The 17,482-nt window shown below is 42.2% G+C and overlaps 1 protein-coding gene across 3 annotated transcripts in view; it reads left to right on the top strand.

The window, feature by feature from the left end:
* THSD4 (thrombospondin type 1 domain containing 4) overlaps positions 1 to 17,482 on the top strand; it is a 151,438-nt gene that overhangs the window by 23,167 nt on the left and 110,789 nt on the right. For all 3 annotated transcript variants that reach the window (XM_034409438.3, XM_034409439.3, XM_034409440.3), the window contains exons 5-6: positions 2,961 to 3,417; positions 7,725 to 7,824. In XM_034409438.3, the coding sequence (XP_034265329.2) occupies positions 2,961 to 3,417; positions 7,725 to 7,824 (557 nt within the window). The remainder of the gene's footprint in view (positions 1 to 2,960; positions 3,418 to 7,724; positions 7,825 to 17,482) is intronic.

The following is a 17,482-nucleotide window of genomic DNA, read 5'->3' as shown; positions in this document are numbered from 1 at the left end:
TTAAAAGGCTCTGACGATCCCAGCTGAGTTGCCTGATCGTCAGAGGCTTTTTTTTTCCTTTTAAAAGCATTTTTTCTACAACCTCTTTGGCGAAGAAGTTGCAGAAAAAAATGCTTTTAAAAGCTTCTAACGATCCCAGCTGAGCCATGCGATCATCAGAGGCTTTTTTTTTTTTTTTTTAAGTTTTAAAAGCATTTTTTCGGCCGAAGAGGTTGTAGAAAAAATGCTTTTAAATGTTTTTTTTTTTTAAAGCCTCTGATGATCGCGTGGCTCAGCTGGGCATTGGGGGGGGGCAGGGATTTTTGCTACTGGTTCTCCGAACCACCTGCCGCCATCGCTACTGGATCAGGCTATCCGGTCTGAACCGGGAGCATTTCACCCCTGATATAGGAGCTCTGGGTCTATTATCAGCCGAGAGGGTTAGTGCAAGCTCTGTACTTGAATCAAATTCTTTAAGGACTTCCCCTTGCAGAGGAAAAAATAAGGCAATTGTCAGAGAGATTTACGGGAGGCCAATGAGCTGGGTGGGTAACGTAGTCTTAAAAAAACATCCTACGTAGACAGGAATTAAGTCTCTTTCCCTTGCTAATGAACAATATTAATGGGAAGAGTCGGGGAACAGTTTATCAAAGACAATTTTTTAAATATCCTGGAAGGGGTGGAGAGACCAGAGAAAAACATTGTATGAAGGAAGGGATCCAGGAACTAACAAGTTCTCAGTTGGCTGCAATTTAAATTTCCTTCCTGCCAATCTAGTTTGTTCTGCTGTGGAATTTGTGCATATCTTCTGCCTGGGCCTTGCACCCAGGGCCAGACCTTCTGGGCTACCCAAACTGACTTTTGGGCAATTGAAAATAAAATCTCACACACAGAGGGCAACTAATTTAAGAACGTTGGCATACTGTTGGAAGCATAGACGTAAAATTGGGGAAGGGATGCCAGACAGATTAAGTGGGTGTATTTTTCTGCCCATTTTTCTTCATGAATTAAATCCTTCAAGCCTTGTTTTCTGTGTATTTCACAAAGCAGGATCTGCATAACCATTGAATAACCTTTGTGGTCATTTGCAGGACTTCAGTAGCTGGAAGGAAGATGGATTTCAAGGCTGAATGTGGTTTTGGGGTGTCAGATTGCTGTCTCCCCCCCAGAATGAGGGAACGAGATGAGGGTCTGAGGTTTTTGTAATCGTTCTGAAGGGAGTCGAAATTCCTCCACACTCGGGAGGAGCAATGGAGCAAAACGAAACATTGGCTCTAGATGTCTATCTGCTCAGTTCGCATTAAACAAAATGTTCCTGCTAATTTACACCATGGAGAAAGAGAACAGTAGTAGCTGAGTGGGGGGTTGGAGGGGCTTGGGGAGAGAGGAAACTGGATTCTATGATATCTGATGGAGAAAATTGATCAAAGGTCATTTTCATCCTGCTGGCTGTTAAAATAATTGATTTTGCATAGTTGATTTTGCATAGTTGATTTTGACAGCGCCATGATGCCTAAAGTAGATCCTGGCATCCAATAGCCAATATTAAACTCAGCTTCCCTTATTCTAAAAACAAAACCCTCCCCACGTTTCTTTTTTGAATGCTGATTCAAATCCTGCGTGACACAGTTACACACACACACACACACCCAAAAAATATTGTGGGATACGCCCACGCATTACATTGATGGCTGTAATCAAATTGTTTTGCACGAGCTCTCGTTATGATTAGGGCTATGTCTTCCTTATAAAAGCGTGTCCTTCTTTTAGGCAGCCTGAAATATGAACCCTGGGGGGATCCATGGTCACAGTGGTGGGTTTCAAATTTTTTTACTACCGGTTCTGTGGGCATGGCTTGGTGGGCGTGACTTGATGGGCATGGCAGGGGAAGGATACTGTAATATCTCCATTCCCGCCCCACTCCAGGGGAAGGTTACTGCAAAATCCCCATTTCCTCCCGATCAGCTGGGACTTGGGAGGCAGAGAATAGATGGGGGTGGGGCCAGTCAGAATTTTTACTACCGGTTCTCTGAACTATTCAAAATTTCCGCTACCGATTCTCCAGAACTGGTCAGAACCTGCTGAAACCCACTTCTGCATGGTCACCATTGCTCCGTTTGCTCACTAGATAAGTCTTTCCTGGCTTAAAATTTTCAATCTCAGGCTAAACGCTACCATTTCTGGGACTCCCAATTCTTGGCGCCTCGACCTGAGATTAACCGTAGCTTCTGGAGCCTAGGAAATATACTCTATATATTTGTGAGGTCTCGGGGTGGGTGAGTGAGAGATACCAGCAGCTTACATTTTTTTTTTTATCAGTGAGATAAAACTTCTGTGTTAGATAAGTCCAGCAAGTCTGGAGGTCTCGTGAGATGTCTTCACGGTTGTATCTGGTGCATGCCTGCTTTTAGACATGTGTTATCTGTTAAACAGTAGCTTGTTTTCTGATGATAGCAAAGGATTCTTCTCTCTCTCCCCCCTCAATTCCTTTCACTGGCATTCTCTGTGGATAAACATTGTCTGCAAGGCATAGAGGAAAAAAAGAACTCTCTTCTTCACCAAACAAATAATGCCTTGTGTTCCCACATTTGGTATTTGCTGTTTGACGCCCTACAAAGCTTACTTGAAGCCTGAGGAGATACTTGCTGGAAACTTGAAAAGTGAACCATAGACTTCCCCCCCCACAAGAATTGTCCTGAAGTTGTCCCTTTTAATAGGAGAATTACGAACAAGAGTGTGTGCTGTATAGCTGAGTCTAGATGGACTTGTGGTCCATGCAGAACATCTTCCGTACTTCTGATTTCTTTGCATGCTTTCTGTGACTGGATTCACCCATTCACTCTGAGCTACAGCAGAATAAGTAGGGAAGCCTATGGGGTTGGTATTTGGCTGACCGGATCCGGAACTAGTCTTGAAGCTGTTGATTGTTTGGTTTGAAACATGATGGCTGATCTGCTTTTTCCTCTTCTCTCTGTCCTCAGAGGCCGGAAGAAAAGCGCCATTGGACCTGGGAAATATGGCTATGGAAAAGTTCCCTACATCCTCCCGCTGCAGACGGACACCGGACAATCGGCACATAAGCCCCGAAAGCAACGTCAGTCCATGCAACCTGCACCCAACCAACAAGGGACTGGTGGCATCTCCACTTTTGCCCATCCAGGAAGCCCTTCCCATCATCATCCTGGAGGAACGTACCAAGGTGACCACCAATCTTCTCCAGCCAGGACTCAGGTTGCGAGTAGCTCTTTCTATCAACAGCCAGGGTCCCATTTTCAAGCCTTCCCAGCAGTATCTCAAAGCTTGTTCCAGGGCGGAGAACGGAGCAGGCATCTCCCTGGAGCATCTCACCCACCCATCCAAGGGCAGATGTCCACTCAGCCGGCTGCCGCAATTGTGTGCACTGGGGCCTACAAGCAATATAGACTCTGCAATACGAACGTAAGTCGTCTTTTCTGCTCCGGCCTTTCCATGCCTTCTGACCAAATCCTTGTTTTGAGCTTAGGAATTTTGCAGAGAAGGAAGGGAGCCACTGGACCAGGGGTGAAATCCAGCAGGTTCTGACAGGTTCTGGAGAACCGGTAGCGGAAATTTTGAGCAGTTTGGAGAACCAGCAAATACCACCTCTGGCTGGTCCCATGGGGCTCCTCTTGCCATCCTACCTGATTTCCAGCTCTGTGTTTAAATATTTTCGGGGTGGGCTTATTTTCGGGGGGAGGCTTATTTTAGCGCATGTGCTCAAAAGCCCGATTGGGCTTATTATCAGGGGATGCCTTATTTTCGGGGAAACAGGGTAAGAAGAATAGAGTAGAGTAGAGTAGAGTAAAATAGAATAGAATAGAATAGAATAGAATAGAATAGAATAGAATAGAATAGAATAGAATAGAATAGAACAGAACAGAACAGAACAGAACAGAACAGAACAGAACAGAATAGAATTCTTTATTGGCCAATAAGAATAATATTCCAATAAGAATAATACTACAGCTATACTACGTGGGTAAATTTACATAGACCTCAGACAGTACGGTGAGAATTAGGTGTTCAGCAGAGTGATGGCGCGAGGGAAAAAACTGTCCCTGTGTCTAGTTGTTTTGTCACATGATGCTCTATAGCGCCATCCTGAGGGAAGGAGCTGAAATAGCTTATGTCCAGGATGTGAGGGATCTACAGATATCTTCTCAACCCCTTCTTCTGACCTGTGCAATATACGGATTTTCTATCTGAATATTTATCCAGAGCATTACAAAGTTCCTCAACTTTGGTTTTTTTTATTTTATTTCATTTTTTCCAAGTGAACACAGCTCCTTTCGGCCTTCACTTCCCCAGCCCTCTTCTTCTTTATTAAAAACATCTTTAAGAAAATAGTTATGGGGCAACCCGTCCTCGATTCAGCTGCTACCCAGTTGGGGGTCATGACCTCATTGTGCCCTAGATGAATAGTTTAAACACCCAATCATAAAAAGAGAAGGAGGTGGCCTCGCCCCGGACCCTGGAAAATCTACTGTGTTTTTCCACCTTCTGCATGATCTCCCAGAACATACATTTAGGCAGTAATTTAATTTATTAGCCGAAATATTTTAAGGGCTCCTGCTAGCATGGAGAGAACACCAAGTTTTTCTTTTATTTGGAACATTCTCTATGGTTAATATAATTTATCGGGGGTGGGGGGGTGGGGGTTTCTCTTAATTGGAATTGTAGTGTTGGGTCCCTTCCCCCCCCCCCTTGGATTCTGGTTGGGGCAGTTAATTAATAACAAATTAACTCGATCTGCTTTTCTCCATTAGGTCATTTCCTTGCGGTTATAGTTTTAATGTTTTTTTCATGCAGAGTAGAACTCATTTTTCATGAGTGACACGTTGGATCATATACAGTTTCAGCTTAGACGGTTTTCGTTTACACGCTTCTGAAAACACATTTAAAGACCGGGGCTTTCTGTAAGGGTGATGGGTTTTTTAAAAAAAAATTTAAATGAAGATTAATTGTCCATTGTTTAAGAAACACTTGAAGTTGTATTCGGGCGCAGGGCAAGAGCCGTCTGATCAGTCACCAGTTGATAAATGGGACTCAGTGGGATGCTCAACTGGAAGGGGATGGAATAATTAAAGCAAATAAAAGTATCTAGAAAGAGCTGCAAAAATAGATGGAAATGTTGTTGCTTGCCAGATGTGAAGATGTGTCCCTGCAGGGGGAAAAAATTCATCGTGGCACATAGAAGGCTCGGTTGCTGGTTGAGTTCCAGAACAATCTTCAATGGGCGTTAGGATTGTTCATTCATTTCCTCGCTGGATAAAAACAATAAACTTGAGAACCCAAAATGGGACAAACCAAATGCAAATAGACATGGGACTGTCTTCACCCTCTCACATATAATATCTGGGCTGAGTCTGTGGAGATTCTCCGTCCTCCAGGTCACAATTGTCCCAAAGATGCTTTTTTTCAAGAGGCAACTGGACTTTCTGGTTTTTCTTTGAAGACGTTTCGCTTCTCATCCAAGAAGCTTCTTCCGCTCTGACTGGAGGAGGATGAGGAATGGAAGGATTTATACTCCTTGCAGACAGCTGGTCATTTGCATCCTTTTAGAGAGAGTCGTTGAGGCTACTTGGAGGTTTTTCTGTGTTCTAAGGGTCACCTGAGTGGTCCAAATTGGTGTGGAGCAGAGGTGGGTTTCAGCAGGTTCTGACCAATTCTGGAGAACCGGTAGCGGAAATTTTGAGTAGTTTGGAGAACCGGTAGTAAAAATTCTGACTGGCCCAGCCCCCATCTATTCTCTGCCTCCCGAGGCCCAGCTGAATGGGAGGAAATGGAGATTTTACAGTATCCTTCCCCTGCCATGCCCACCATTTAAAGAAGCGTCTCTGAGGAAAATCTATATGTTGGTTTAATTGCATGGAGGTTTTAGGAAGCCACATTCCGATTTTGTGCCGTTTCTCTTTGCGGTTCAGTGTTTGGAAAAGGTGTGTGCTCAGACAGTCAACTTTAGAAGAATATTTGTTTTGTTGAGAGCAGAAGGATTGGCAGAAGCTGTTGTACAATCTTTGAATGTAGAGTTTTTATTTGGAATTTCCTGGTTGATCCATAATGTACTCATTTTAAAGACTTTTCTTATGCTTTTTTTGGAGTTCAACTCAACTCCTCAGCTCCATGTAGGTGCATCCATTTATTTTCTTGGTCACAGAGCAGAAATGATTGAACATTGCCTTATTTTTAGCTTGCCACTTTATCTTATAGCCCCGGAATTCCCTAAAATGGAAATTCAAGGATTAACAAGATCTCATCCTGCTTAGATTTCTTCCCAAACTCACAGTGCTTCTTCCAGATTTTATTTCTCCATGTTGGGGTGACACTGAATTCTGAGAAATTGTAGGAGCCCTCAGCTCAAAACCACCTCTTCTTTTTAGTAGAATATGTGTGTGCTTGTATTTGTGTTATTATTATACAGAGCAATGTGAAATCACAGCTGTCAATTCTTTAGTTGGTGTTGACTTTCATTTTCTCCAATTCTTTCTCCCCTATTCTGCTGTCTCCATATATTCATATCCATATTGGTAGTAGTCGTTGTTGTAGTAATATTACAGCTTTGTCTGATGCAATTAGCAGAGGAGCTAAAGTTCTGAAGTTACTTCTTAGTAAGTGAAAGCCTTCAGCCTTTCAGCCGGATTTTGTCCAATGGAAATAACGTTTCACTGGTTTCTCTTTGAACCAAAGGTCTCATGCATTACATACGTTTTCTATAAATACGACTTCAGAGACAAGGGATATTTGGATGGGTTTTTAAAAAGCCTATTTTATGAAAGTGTGGCTGTAGCTGGAGAAATAGCCAAGTATGTGACTTTACTGAAAGAATTTGCTCAAAATAACTGTGGCCCCGGGGCTTAGGAGTTTCTCAGAGATGATCAACTAATCTAACAAGGTCATTGCTTCTCCATTATGCTATAAGTAGGGCTCCAGGATAAACAAGGATAGATAATTTTTTCTTGGGTCCGTTTTCCAAATTGATTCTATTTTATTCCATTCATGTTTCATTATTGGCTTTAAATCTGTAGAGATTCTCAGTCATCCGGGCCATGGCTGTCCCAAAGGTGTTTTTTCAGAGTTGCTTCCTGAAAAATAAGCACCTTTGGGATAACCATGACCTGGATGACTGAGAATCTCAACTGAGTTTTAGCTGTACAATTTGAGATGAACACCCTTGGAAATGGTGTGGGAGGAGGAAGGGATTTCCAGAGGAAAAATTGCAGGCTGCAGGAACCAGGAGCACCACTCAGGCGATCCTGAGGACACAGGTGAACCTCCAAGTGCTTCAACAACCCTCCAAAAGGATGCAAAGGAAGACCAGCTGTCTGCAAGGAGTATAAACCATTCCCCACCCTCCAGTCGGAGCTGAAGAAGCTTCTTGGATGAGAAGCGAAACGTCTTCAAAGAAAAAAACAAGAAAGTCCAGTTGGCTGCTGAAAAAGCACCTTTGGGACACTATTGGCTATGGAGAATCTGGAAAAGGCTGCTCTCTTAATGGATGTAAAACTAATCATAGTTAGGAAGGCTGAGCATTTAACCGATGTTTTAAAAAAGTGTCCTGATTGAAATGGAATTCATTCACACCTTCAATTCCTGGGTGGTTCATTCACGGCAAATGGAAGATAATTTAGGATTTTCTGTTGGATTATTTTAAGTTTTTAAACCAGATGAGCGACTTGGTCCTTCTAAATAACGTGGTTAACGTATCTTTCCCACAATTTATTTAACAGGCCTGCCTTGAGAACAGAAACGTCAGAGAGGTACAGTGCGCGTCGTACAACAACAAGCCATTTATGGGTCGTTTCTACGAGTGGGAGCCATTTGCTGAAGGTAAGAAGACACACCTCTGGTTTGGTCGAAAACCTGCGTCCAACCTCCTTCACTTTTTGTGATGTTGTTCATTGTGGATGGTAGTGATGGATAGGAATATTTAATTATTTCATCTCCCAACTTATTCTCTATCAACTGGGAGTATCTTCATGTTGCAGAACACTGTTGGGTGAAAATTGAAATGAGGACCTTCTTACAAATGGACCTTATCTGTCATGGTTGAACCGGGTCATTCTTGGCCACAGTTTTGTAAATGCCCAAATGGCATAGGGTTGTTTGAATAACAGAAGAACAGAGATGGAAGGGACCTTGGAGGTCTTCTAGTCCAACCCCCTGCTTAAGCAGGAGAGCCTATACCATTTCAGACAAGTGGCTGTCCAGTCTCTTCTTAAAAACCTCCAGGGATGGAGCCCCCACAACCTACAAGGTTATTCCATTCATTAATTGTTCTCATTGTCAGGAAGTTTCTCCTTAGTTCTAGGTTGCTTTTCCCCTTGATTCATTTTCATCCGTTGCTTCTTGTCCTGCCTTCTGGTGGTTTGGAAAATACGTTGACCCCCTCCTCTTCTCTGTGGCAGCTCCTCCAATATTGGAACACTGCTATCATGTTATCTCTAGCCAAGTGGTGGGATTCAAAATTTTTTACTACCGGTTCTGTGGGCATGACTTGGTGGGCGTGGTGGGCGTGGCAGGGGAAGGATATTTTAAAATCTCCATCCCCACCCCACTCCAAGGGAAGGTTATTGCAAAATCCCCATTTCCTCCTGATCAGCTGGGACTTGGGAGGCAGAGAATAGATGGGGGCAGGGCCAGTCGGAGTGGTATTTACCGGTTCTCCGAAGTACTCAAACTTTCCGCTACCAGTTATCCAGAACTGGTCAGAACCTGCTGAAACCCACCTCTGCTCTAGTCCTTTTCTTCATCAGACTTGACATACCCAGTTACCTCAACCATTCATCCTTCGTTTCAGCCTCCAGCTCCCTAGTCATCTTTGTTGCTGCTGATTGTTGTGAGAAAGGGCACTTCTGCAGAGTTGCCTCTCTTGACATTCTCCTTTCCAATCAGCTCTTCCTTCAGTTGCTTCCTGGACTCAGAATTCACTTTTCTTTGGGGATGATTCTTTTTATGGCGAGGAACATGAATTTAAGAACCCTGAGCAGCCACTGCTACCTGCTCCTTGATGTGACTGTGGAATAGGAGGAGGAGGAAATTCAGAAGGTGGGACCAAGCATGAGGAAGTGTCAACCCCCAGCCTCTGAGGAGACCTCATAGAATTGTTTTCATTGCATTTCCCTCAGGAACCGAGCTGAGGTTTTCCTTCAAAAGCTGGTGAAAATGTCTACCTGTAAAAGCATTCCTTGTGTCTGCTTTGGCATTTGGGGAATTGCAAGTAGGGTGAATTCCTGCTGTCAAGAGCTGATCTGATTATAAATAAATAATAATAATTCATCCAATTAAATAATAATTAAAATATTAATATGCATTTTTGGATGCAAGCATGATATGGAATTGCGGAGTTTAATCTGGAAGAAAACTATGAACTGTGAGCTGGGTGAAAACCAGTCAGAAAAACACCTTTGGAACTTTTCCTTTAAAAATACCCCAAAATTGGGCATTTTTTAAATTTATAGGTGGAACAGGCCCAGCTCAGCACAAAATTTAGAGTTTACAACCTCAGTCGGCATTTATTCCCAGGGCTGTCATTTTGAATATGTGCCCTGTATGCACTAACATAACATGGAAATGAATTTTAAAGCCATATAATTTACTTACCAGAACTGTTTCCTTTCCTTTCCTATCCTCTTTCCTAATTTTCCTTGGAGTTTGATGATGAACAAGGCATTTCAGCAAAATAAATAAGGGAAGCCATTCAGAAAGTTTCATCAAAAGGTAGATTCAAAACTGTTTTCCTTTCACCATTGCATACGAGCCAATTCAGGGTTATTCTTATTCAGGCTATAAATTGAAATAATGTCATAAATAACGTTGAAGTCCAGTTATGCCATGCCTTCAGAAATCATGGGCCTACAAGCTCTCATATTCCAAATATTGTCAACAACTATGAAACAGAAGAAGACAATTTGAGACGCCTTTGGCGGGTTCCTGAAGGACTGCCAAAAGTTTGTCTTATATTGCAATTTTATTGTGATAGAAGAGAAGAATGTTAAATCCAATGAAAACTAATCCCATTGGCCATATTTATTTCTCATTAAATTCATCCAGTTGAATTTCTAACCCATTATGTTTTGAAGTATGGTTCCTCCTCAGCAAGATATCCAAAAACCTAAAAGCAATTCTTCGACCAAGAAAATTTAGGGAATTTTTGACAGGCATTCAAGCATACAAATTTGAGATATTTTATTGCTCTCCAAATGGTTAAGAACCCCAATACATTCATGGGAAGCCCTATGGAATAGGAAATAGAAATAGAATAACAGAGTTGGAAGTTGCCTTGGAGGTCTTCTCATCCAACCATACAGATTAAGGATTTAAGGACAATTAAGGACAATTTAAACACTAAATTTCAGTAAAGTCAAAAGGGTAAAATGTGACTTTGGGTTATTGTGAATACAGTATTTCCATCATAAGGGCAGTGTTGGGATTCAGCCAGTCCGCACCACTTCGGGAGAACCGGTTGTTAACTTTCTGAGCAGTTTGGCAAACTAGTTGTTGGAAGAAATCATTAGGGCAGAGAACCGGTTGTTAAATTACTTGAATCCCACCACTGCATAAGGGTGTTTATCACATCAAATTTCTCCTCAATTGTGTGCTAAATTTGACAAATATGGAGGCGATAGAATAGAATAGAATTCTTTATTGGCCGAGTGTGATTGGACACACAAGGAATTTGTCTTGGTGCATACACTCTTAGTGTACATAAAATAAAAGATACGTTCATCAAGAATCATAAGGTACCACACTTAATGATAGTCAGAGGGAACAAATAAGCAATCAAATCATATTAGGAAACAGTCAATATAAATCGTAAGGATACCAGCAACAAGGTTACAGTCATACAGTCATAAGTGGGAGGAGGAACGATGAGAAGATTAATAGTAGTGCAGACTTAGTAAATAGTTTGACAGTGTTGAGGGAATTATTTGTTTAGCAGAGTGATGGCGTTCGGGAAAAAACTGTCCTTGTGTCTAGTTGTCCTGGTGTGCAGTGCTCTATAGCGTCGTTTTGAGGGTAGGAGTAGAAACAGTTTATGTCCAGGATGTGAGGGGTCTGTAGATATTTTCACAGCCCTCTTTTTTGACTTGTGCAGTATACAGGTCCTCAATGGAAGGCAGGTTGGTAGTAATTGTTTTTTCTAGTAGAGTCAAATTTCATTTCTTCATTTTTTTTGGGGGGGGGCAAATTTGAGAAATGGCGGACTTGTCTCCATTGGAAGTCTTCCAGCAGATACTGGACAACCGTCTCTCTGAGGGTTTATTTTCTCTTCCTGCATCAGGTATGCATGGCTTTGGACAAGAGTCTAAATGGCCGAGTTTCAGATGCCACAAAACCTTGTCACAACATCTGTTTGGGTGTCAATTTTTCAGGCCCCCCTTCATGCTTTCACTGCACGCGCCTTTTTTCTGTCAACACGTCCGATAATGGCACCAACAAAAGGAACGGAGGAGAAAAGAGCTCTATTTGGCGAGATCCCTCAGCTTCAGGAGAAGGTCCTGAGAAATGTCACCGTAAAGTACCTTAAGCGTCGATGATCCAAGGGTTCAACCACCTGTCAACGCGTTCGCTGCCTTTCTCAGCACAATAGCCCTTCTTTCTTCTCTGGTGAGAGCCGTTCGAAGGAAACCTGGCTGGCTGAACTCGTAGACACAAAAAGGTAGACAGCCTTGCATTAATGCAGTCAATTATCATTAATCTCCCAAAGTGATTTATACGTCTGTGTGAAGGGAGGGATGAAACCTTCAAAGGTGCCCTGAAGCAGGCATGAAAGAAACGAAGCTTGATGTCATGCTTGTATGAAATTAATCGAACGCACTTGGGGGGGGAAGGGCTCCTCGGTTTTGCTACTTCTTGGTAATGCATGTGGCTTGTAAGCAAATCCAGAGACAATTGAGGCACAGAAGTTCTCCTGGTGAGAAATCTGTGGATTGAGAAGAGATGACGGAGGAATTTGTCTGCAATTTGTACTAGGTACGCGAAAGAAATCCTCCATAGGTTTCTATGAGTTGTTGTTGTTAGTTGCAAAGTTGTGTCCGACATATCGCGACCCCATGGACCATGTTCCTCCAGGCCTTCCTGTCCTCTACCATCCCCCGGAGTCCATTTAAGCTCACGCCGACTGCTTCAGTGACTCCATCCAGCCACCTCGTTCTCTGCCGTTCCTTCTTCTTCTTTTTCCCTCAATCGTTCCCAGCATTAGGCTCTTCTCCAGGGAGTCCTTCCTTCTCATTAGGTGGCCAAAGTATTTGAGTTTCCTCTTCAGGATCTGGCCTTCTAAGGAGCAGTCAGGGTTGATCTCCTCTAGGACTGACCTGTTTGATTGCCTTGCAGTCCAAGGGACTCACAGGAGTCTTCTCCAGCACCAGAGTTCAAAGGCCTCAATTCTTTGGCGCTCAGCCTTTCTTACGGTCCAACTTTCACAGCCATACATTGCAACTGGGAAAACCATGGCCTCGACTATACACACTTTTTTTGGCAGGGTGATGTCTCTGCTTTTTAGTATGCTGTCTAGATTTGCCATAGCTTTCCTCCCCAGGAGCAAGCGTCTTTTAATTTCTTTCTTAAATTCCATGGGTATGCCTTTGCAAATTCTAGCAGAAGGACCCAGAAGAGGCCAGGAGGATTCTTTTGGATGAAGGCAAACAGCTCCAGAAGCTTATGGATATAAGCATCCAGGAAAAATGAACGTCGAATGATTTAAACATGAGGATAATCTGGAATTGTGCTTTCTCCACATCTGGGATCTTGTGGAGAGCAGTCATGATTTAAGAAGGTCCCTCAATCTCCTCTTTTTGTCCTTTGGCAGCCAAAAAGTTTTTTTCTTTTTTTAATCAGTATCCCATAAAATGTGTTCCATCTGAATTGAATCTCAATCAAGATATATTAGATTAACTTGAGCAAATAAAGTCGGACACTTTATGAAAAACTTTATGATGTTGATCATGACGAGGCTGTATCCCGTTTCAGTCTACAAAAGATTATTTTGATCACGTCTCACAATATGGGTGAAATGCTAGGCTTTTCATAAAGTAATGTTTAAATAAAAGAACCCTCCACATCTTTGGGCCAAATTCTTGTTTATTCAGATCTCTTTTATAGGACGGACTTAATACTGATTTTTTTTATGAGTTCTCCACCTCTGCACCCCTCAGTTTGCTGGTTTTTAAAAAGCCGGCTTTTTCATCATGTAAACAAACCTTGGCTAATCTTCCCTTTCAGAAAAGGAGTTTTTGTTTCCTGCTATTTTAGCTTAGAGATGAACTCTCAACCTTCCATAATCTTGACCGAAGGGAAATTATCCGGATTTCAGTAGAAGCCAGAATTGGGAGGAGGGGGGATGCTTACAGGTCAATGCCAATGAATACCACATTCAGGGCGGAGGAAATTTCACACAATTTATATCTGAGGACGTGAAGCTGCTGTCTAAATAGTTTGGGGAGTTTATAATAAAACCCGGGTTTTGTTACAGCAATCAGATTGAGGCGAATGGGAGAAAAAAAACAAAAAACAAGGAGTTTTCTTCCCCAAAGACATTAACATATGTATGAAAAGTCCATTAATGGCTCCCTGTGAAAAGCTGCGTCACAACAAAGTGAGGTTAAGGGACAAGGGATCACCTGCCTCTAAGAAGGTATTTAACTCGGATTGTGTTCGGTTGCCAAGGTTTACTGGCATACCTCTGTTGCCGATCAAATCGCTTCATCAAAATAAAGACAAAGAGCTGGTTTTTAAGGCTTCGTTGGTCCATTGGAAATGGCTTTTTGAGAGCCTCCTGCTTCAAAGTCCGGCAAAACCCCCCAACACAGTTGATGTCCTACTGTTTTCCATCCTGGATTGTCACAAACCAATTTCCTCACTTAAACGTCTAACATGGGAAAATACTTTCTAGGACTTCGCTTCCCTTTGGCCTGAAACTTCATCTTTCAAACAACTGGCGGTTATTGGAATCAAGCTAGGGTCGATGTATCAAACAGGGGATTCATTGAAGGTAGAAGATCAGCAGGGCAATGTTTTGGGTGTCATGAGGGCAAAATGGAGCAAGATGGATATCCTGGGAACATTCTTTCTCTCCTTCCTCCATGAAACATGATCTCCCTTTTTCCTGATCTTCTGTTTCACCCTCCTGGGTTCAGCTGGGTGATGCTACTGAGGATAATTGCATCTTTTCTTTGGGGAGCTTCTCATCCTTCATCTCAAGTGCAGAATACAGAATAAGAGAGCTGGAAGGGACCTTGGAGGGAGTCCAACCCCCTGCTCAAGCAGGAGACCCTATAATACTCTGGACAATTGGCTGCCCAGTCTCTTCTTAAAAACCTCCAGTGATGGAGTAACTTCTGAAGGCAAGCTATTCCACTGATTAATTGTTCTTATTGTTCCCCCCTTAATTCTAGGTTAAATTTCTCTTTGGTATAAATTTTAAGTTGATTTGAACATTCAATACTTTATTTTCTGAAATGCTCAACTCCCTGCAACTTCAGAGTTATCCATCTAAATCAGATGGCCCAGGAGTTAAGTCAAACTCCCTGCTTTGAATTGTTCTCCCTTGATCAGGGGGTGGACTAGAACAGGGGTCTCCAACCTTGGCAACTTTAAGACTTGTGGACTTCAACTCCCAGAATTCCCAGAAATCCCAGCTTTGCTGGCTGAGGAATTCTGGGAGTTGAAGTCCACAAGTCTTAAAGTTGCCAAGGTTGGAGACCCCTGGACTACAAGACCTCCAAGGTCCACCCCAGCCCTATGATTCTATCAATTGAGCTGCAGCTGATCTCACTGCTGGCAAACAAAGTCAGTTCAGAGCAAGGACACTCATTGCTGAGTAATAAAACATTTGTGCATTTTTATGAGTAGTATAGTATTATTACTTTTTCTGGCTCTGCAGAATCCTATTTAAAAGAATTCAGGAATCCAGTCCTAAGTATAGAACATATGTCAATCGCCTTCAGTTTAATCGCTTCCTTGTTAAGAATTCCCCGGTATTCCTGCTGACATATGGTAAAACAACAATTGAACTTGGGTTTCTCTTTGGGTCTATTCTCCAGATGTTTTCACTGATCTGTGGGGATGTGCAAAACCTTACCCATGGATGGGGTTGGGGTGTGTGTAGGGGGAGGGGGTCTTGGAGCCTTCTGCCATGTTGTTCTGGAGCAGTTGCTGTGTTTTCTTCTTTTTATAAGCCAGCTGGGTTTATCCCACCAAAACTATAATATGAAATTATTTTGACTTTCAGCAATTCTCAACTTGGCTTTCTTTCTTTTCTTTTCTTTTTTCTTTTTGCAAAGGGGAGGGAATAGACCTTTTCTGATTTCTGTCTTGGATCAAGAAACTCTCAAAAACAGTCTTCCTGGGATGATTGAATATGCAGAGCGCAGCTCCTGTTAGCTCATTCTGAACGGCCTTGGTCCGGGGCCATCAATGCGCGATCCATCTGTTCAGAAAATTTTAGCTCGCGAAAAGACTTGAATGCATTCTTTGTGAATTCCACCATCGGAACAGATCTGCTCTTGGGTTCTCTGGTGGCTTTCACACTCTTCAGTGTTCTCGCTCAAAAACAAAAAACCCAGCTCTGGAGCCAAAATGTGTGTTTAAATCTCTCGCTTTGGTTTGTTTCTTTTCCTTTTCATTATTGCCTTCGGTCTTCTCGGGGTCTTGTCCCATTTACTGTTCCAGTCTATCCTCAACGTGGCTGTCTTCGAGGGTGTCTTTATATCTCTTCATTTTGGGGACTTGCTCTTCTCAGATACATCATCTGTGGGGTCCTTGGTGGTCTCTGAGCTTTATGGTTTTCTTGCAGACATTTCATGACCAACTACAGAACATCATCAGTGCTAGAAGGGAGTGGGGTTTGTGGAGAGGAGGAGGAGAAGGAAGAGGAAGAGGAAGAGGAGGAGGAATTGTGGAGTCCTTAGTGGTCTCTGAGCTTTGTGGTTTTCTTGCAGACATTTCGTGACCCAACTAGGGAACATCATCAGTGCTGATAATGATCATCAATCCATTTGTATATAAACAGAGAGCAAGTCAGCCCCTTCTAGCACTGATGAGGTTACCTACTTGGATAATGAAATCTCTGTAAAAAAAAAAAAAAAAACATCCAAGATCAGAGAGCACTAAGGACCCCAGAGTTGAACCCTGAGCTACAAATACTCTCTTCTATTGATATCAAACTCATCTCTTTGATTAACCTTCAAGATGTATTGGAGTTGGGCGGTCAAGGAATTTAGATAAATCATCATCCTTAAGGTTGGCTTGAGTCTAGTCTTGAGCAGGTTTTGCAAATGGAGGTGAAATATCCCACAGAGTAAACCCAGGATGAGAGATAAACCAAGGATTAAACCATGAATAAAATTCTATCCCTAAAATTGCAGATTGTTGATAGAGGGAGGGAGGGAGGGAGAGAGAGATGGGGGGGAATCTTCTCTCTTTTTTAATCAGGATGTAGGTTCTCAGTAAAACAAATAGTGGGTGGGCTACCATAAGAGATAAACACAACTACCCTTCGAATAAACTCCTTTCCTTATTTATTCTTCTGCATTTTGGTTGTTTAGCTTATGTTTTAGTGGTGTTATGGTTACTGGGGCTATTTCCTACAAAATGAGATGGATAGCGAAAGATTCCTCGGTAAGGTTAATCTTGAAGGCAAACTAGAGGTGGCCTTTCTAGGAGTCTGTAGATCTTTCTTGAACGTCAGGTCATGCACCATTTTCTTTTTAATAAGAATTCAATCTATTTGTGCTATTCTTTGCATCTGGCTCTGGGATTATCTTCTTGGTTCCCTGCTGGCTTTGGCTCTCACTTTTTGACTTAGAATCGTAGCATCATAGCATCAAAAAATGGAATCATGGAACCATAATATCATAGAATCATAGCATGATAAAATCATGGATCATAGCATGATAAAATCATGGAATCATAGAATCATAGTATAGCATCAAAATCATGGAATCATGGAACCATAGTATAGAATCATAGCATGATAAAATCATGGAATCATATAATCAGAGCATGATAAAATCATGGAATCATAGTATCATAGAATCATAGCATGATAAAATCATGGAATCATAGCATGATAAAATCATGGAATCATAGCATCATAAAATCATGGAATCATAGCATTTTAGAATCATAGCATCATAAAATCATAGAATCATAGGGCTAGAATGGATCTTAGATCCAACCTGCTGCCCAAGGCAGGAATCCATATACCAATCTGGGCAAATGGTTATCCAATCTTTTCTTGAAGACCTCCAGCGATAGAGAACCCACCATTCCAGGAGGCAAGATGTTTCATCAATTCATTCTTCACACTGCCAGGAAATTCCTCCTTTTCAGCTTGGTTCTCCTTCTGACCAGCTTCCTTGTCCTCTTGTGCCTATCCATATCACAAACATGCTCTAAAAACAACATCTTTTCCCCCCCACTCAGATCTGACACGTTTCTAGCCACTGGCCAAACTGAATCCATGGGGAGGTTTCCTTCAGCAACT

The sequence above is a fragment of the Pantherophis guttatus genome, chromosome 13 (genome assembly GCF_059756535.1).
Source record: "Pantherophis guttatus breed Tessera chromosome 13, ASM5975653v1, whole genome shotgun sequence".
Lineage (NCBI taxonomy): Eukaryota > Metazoa > Chordata > Lepidosauria > Squamata > Colubridae > Pantherophis > Pantherophis guttatus.
This window is presented reverse-complemented; position numbering and strand designations above follow the sequence as displayed.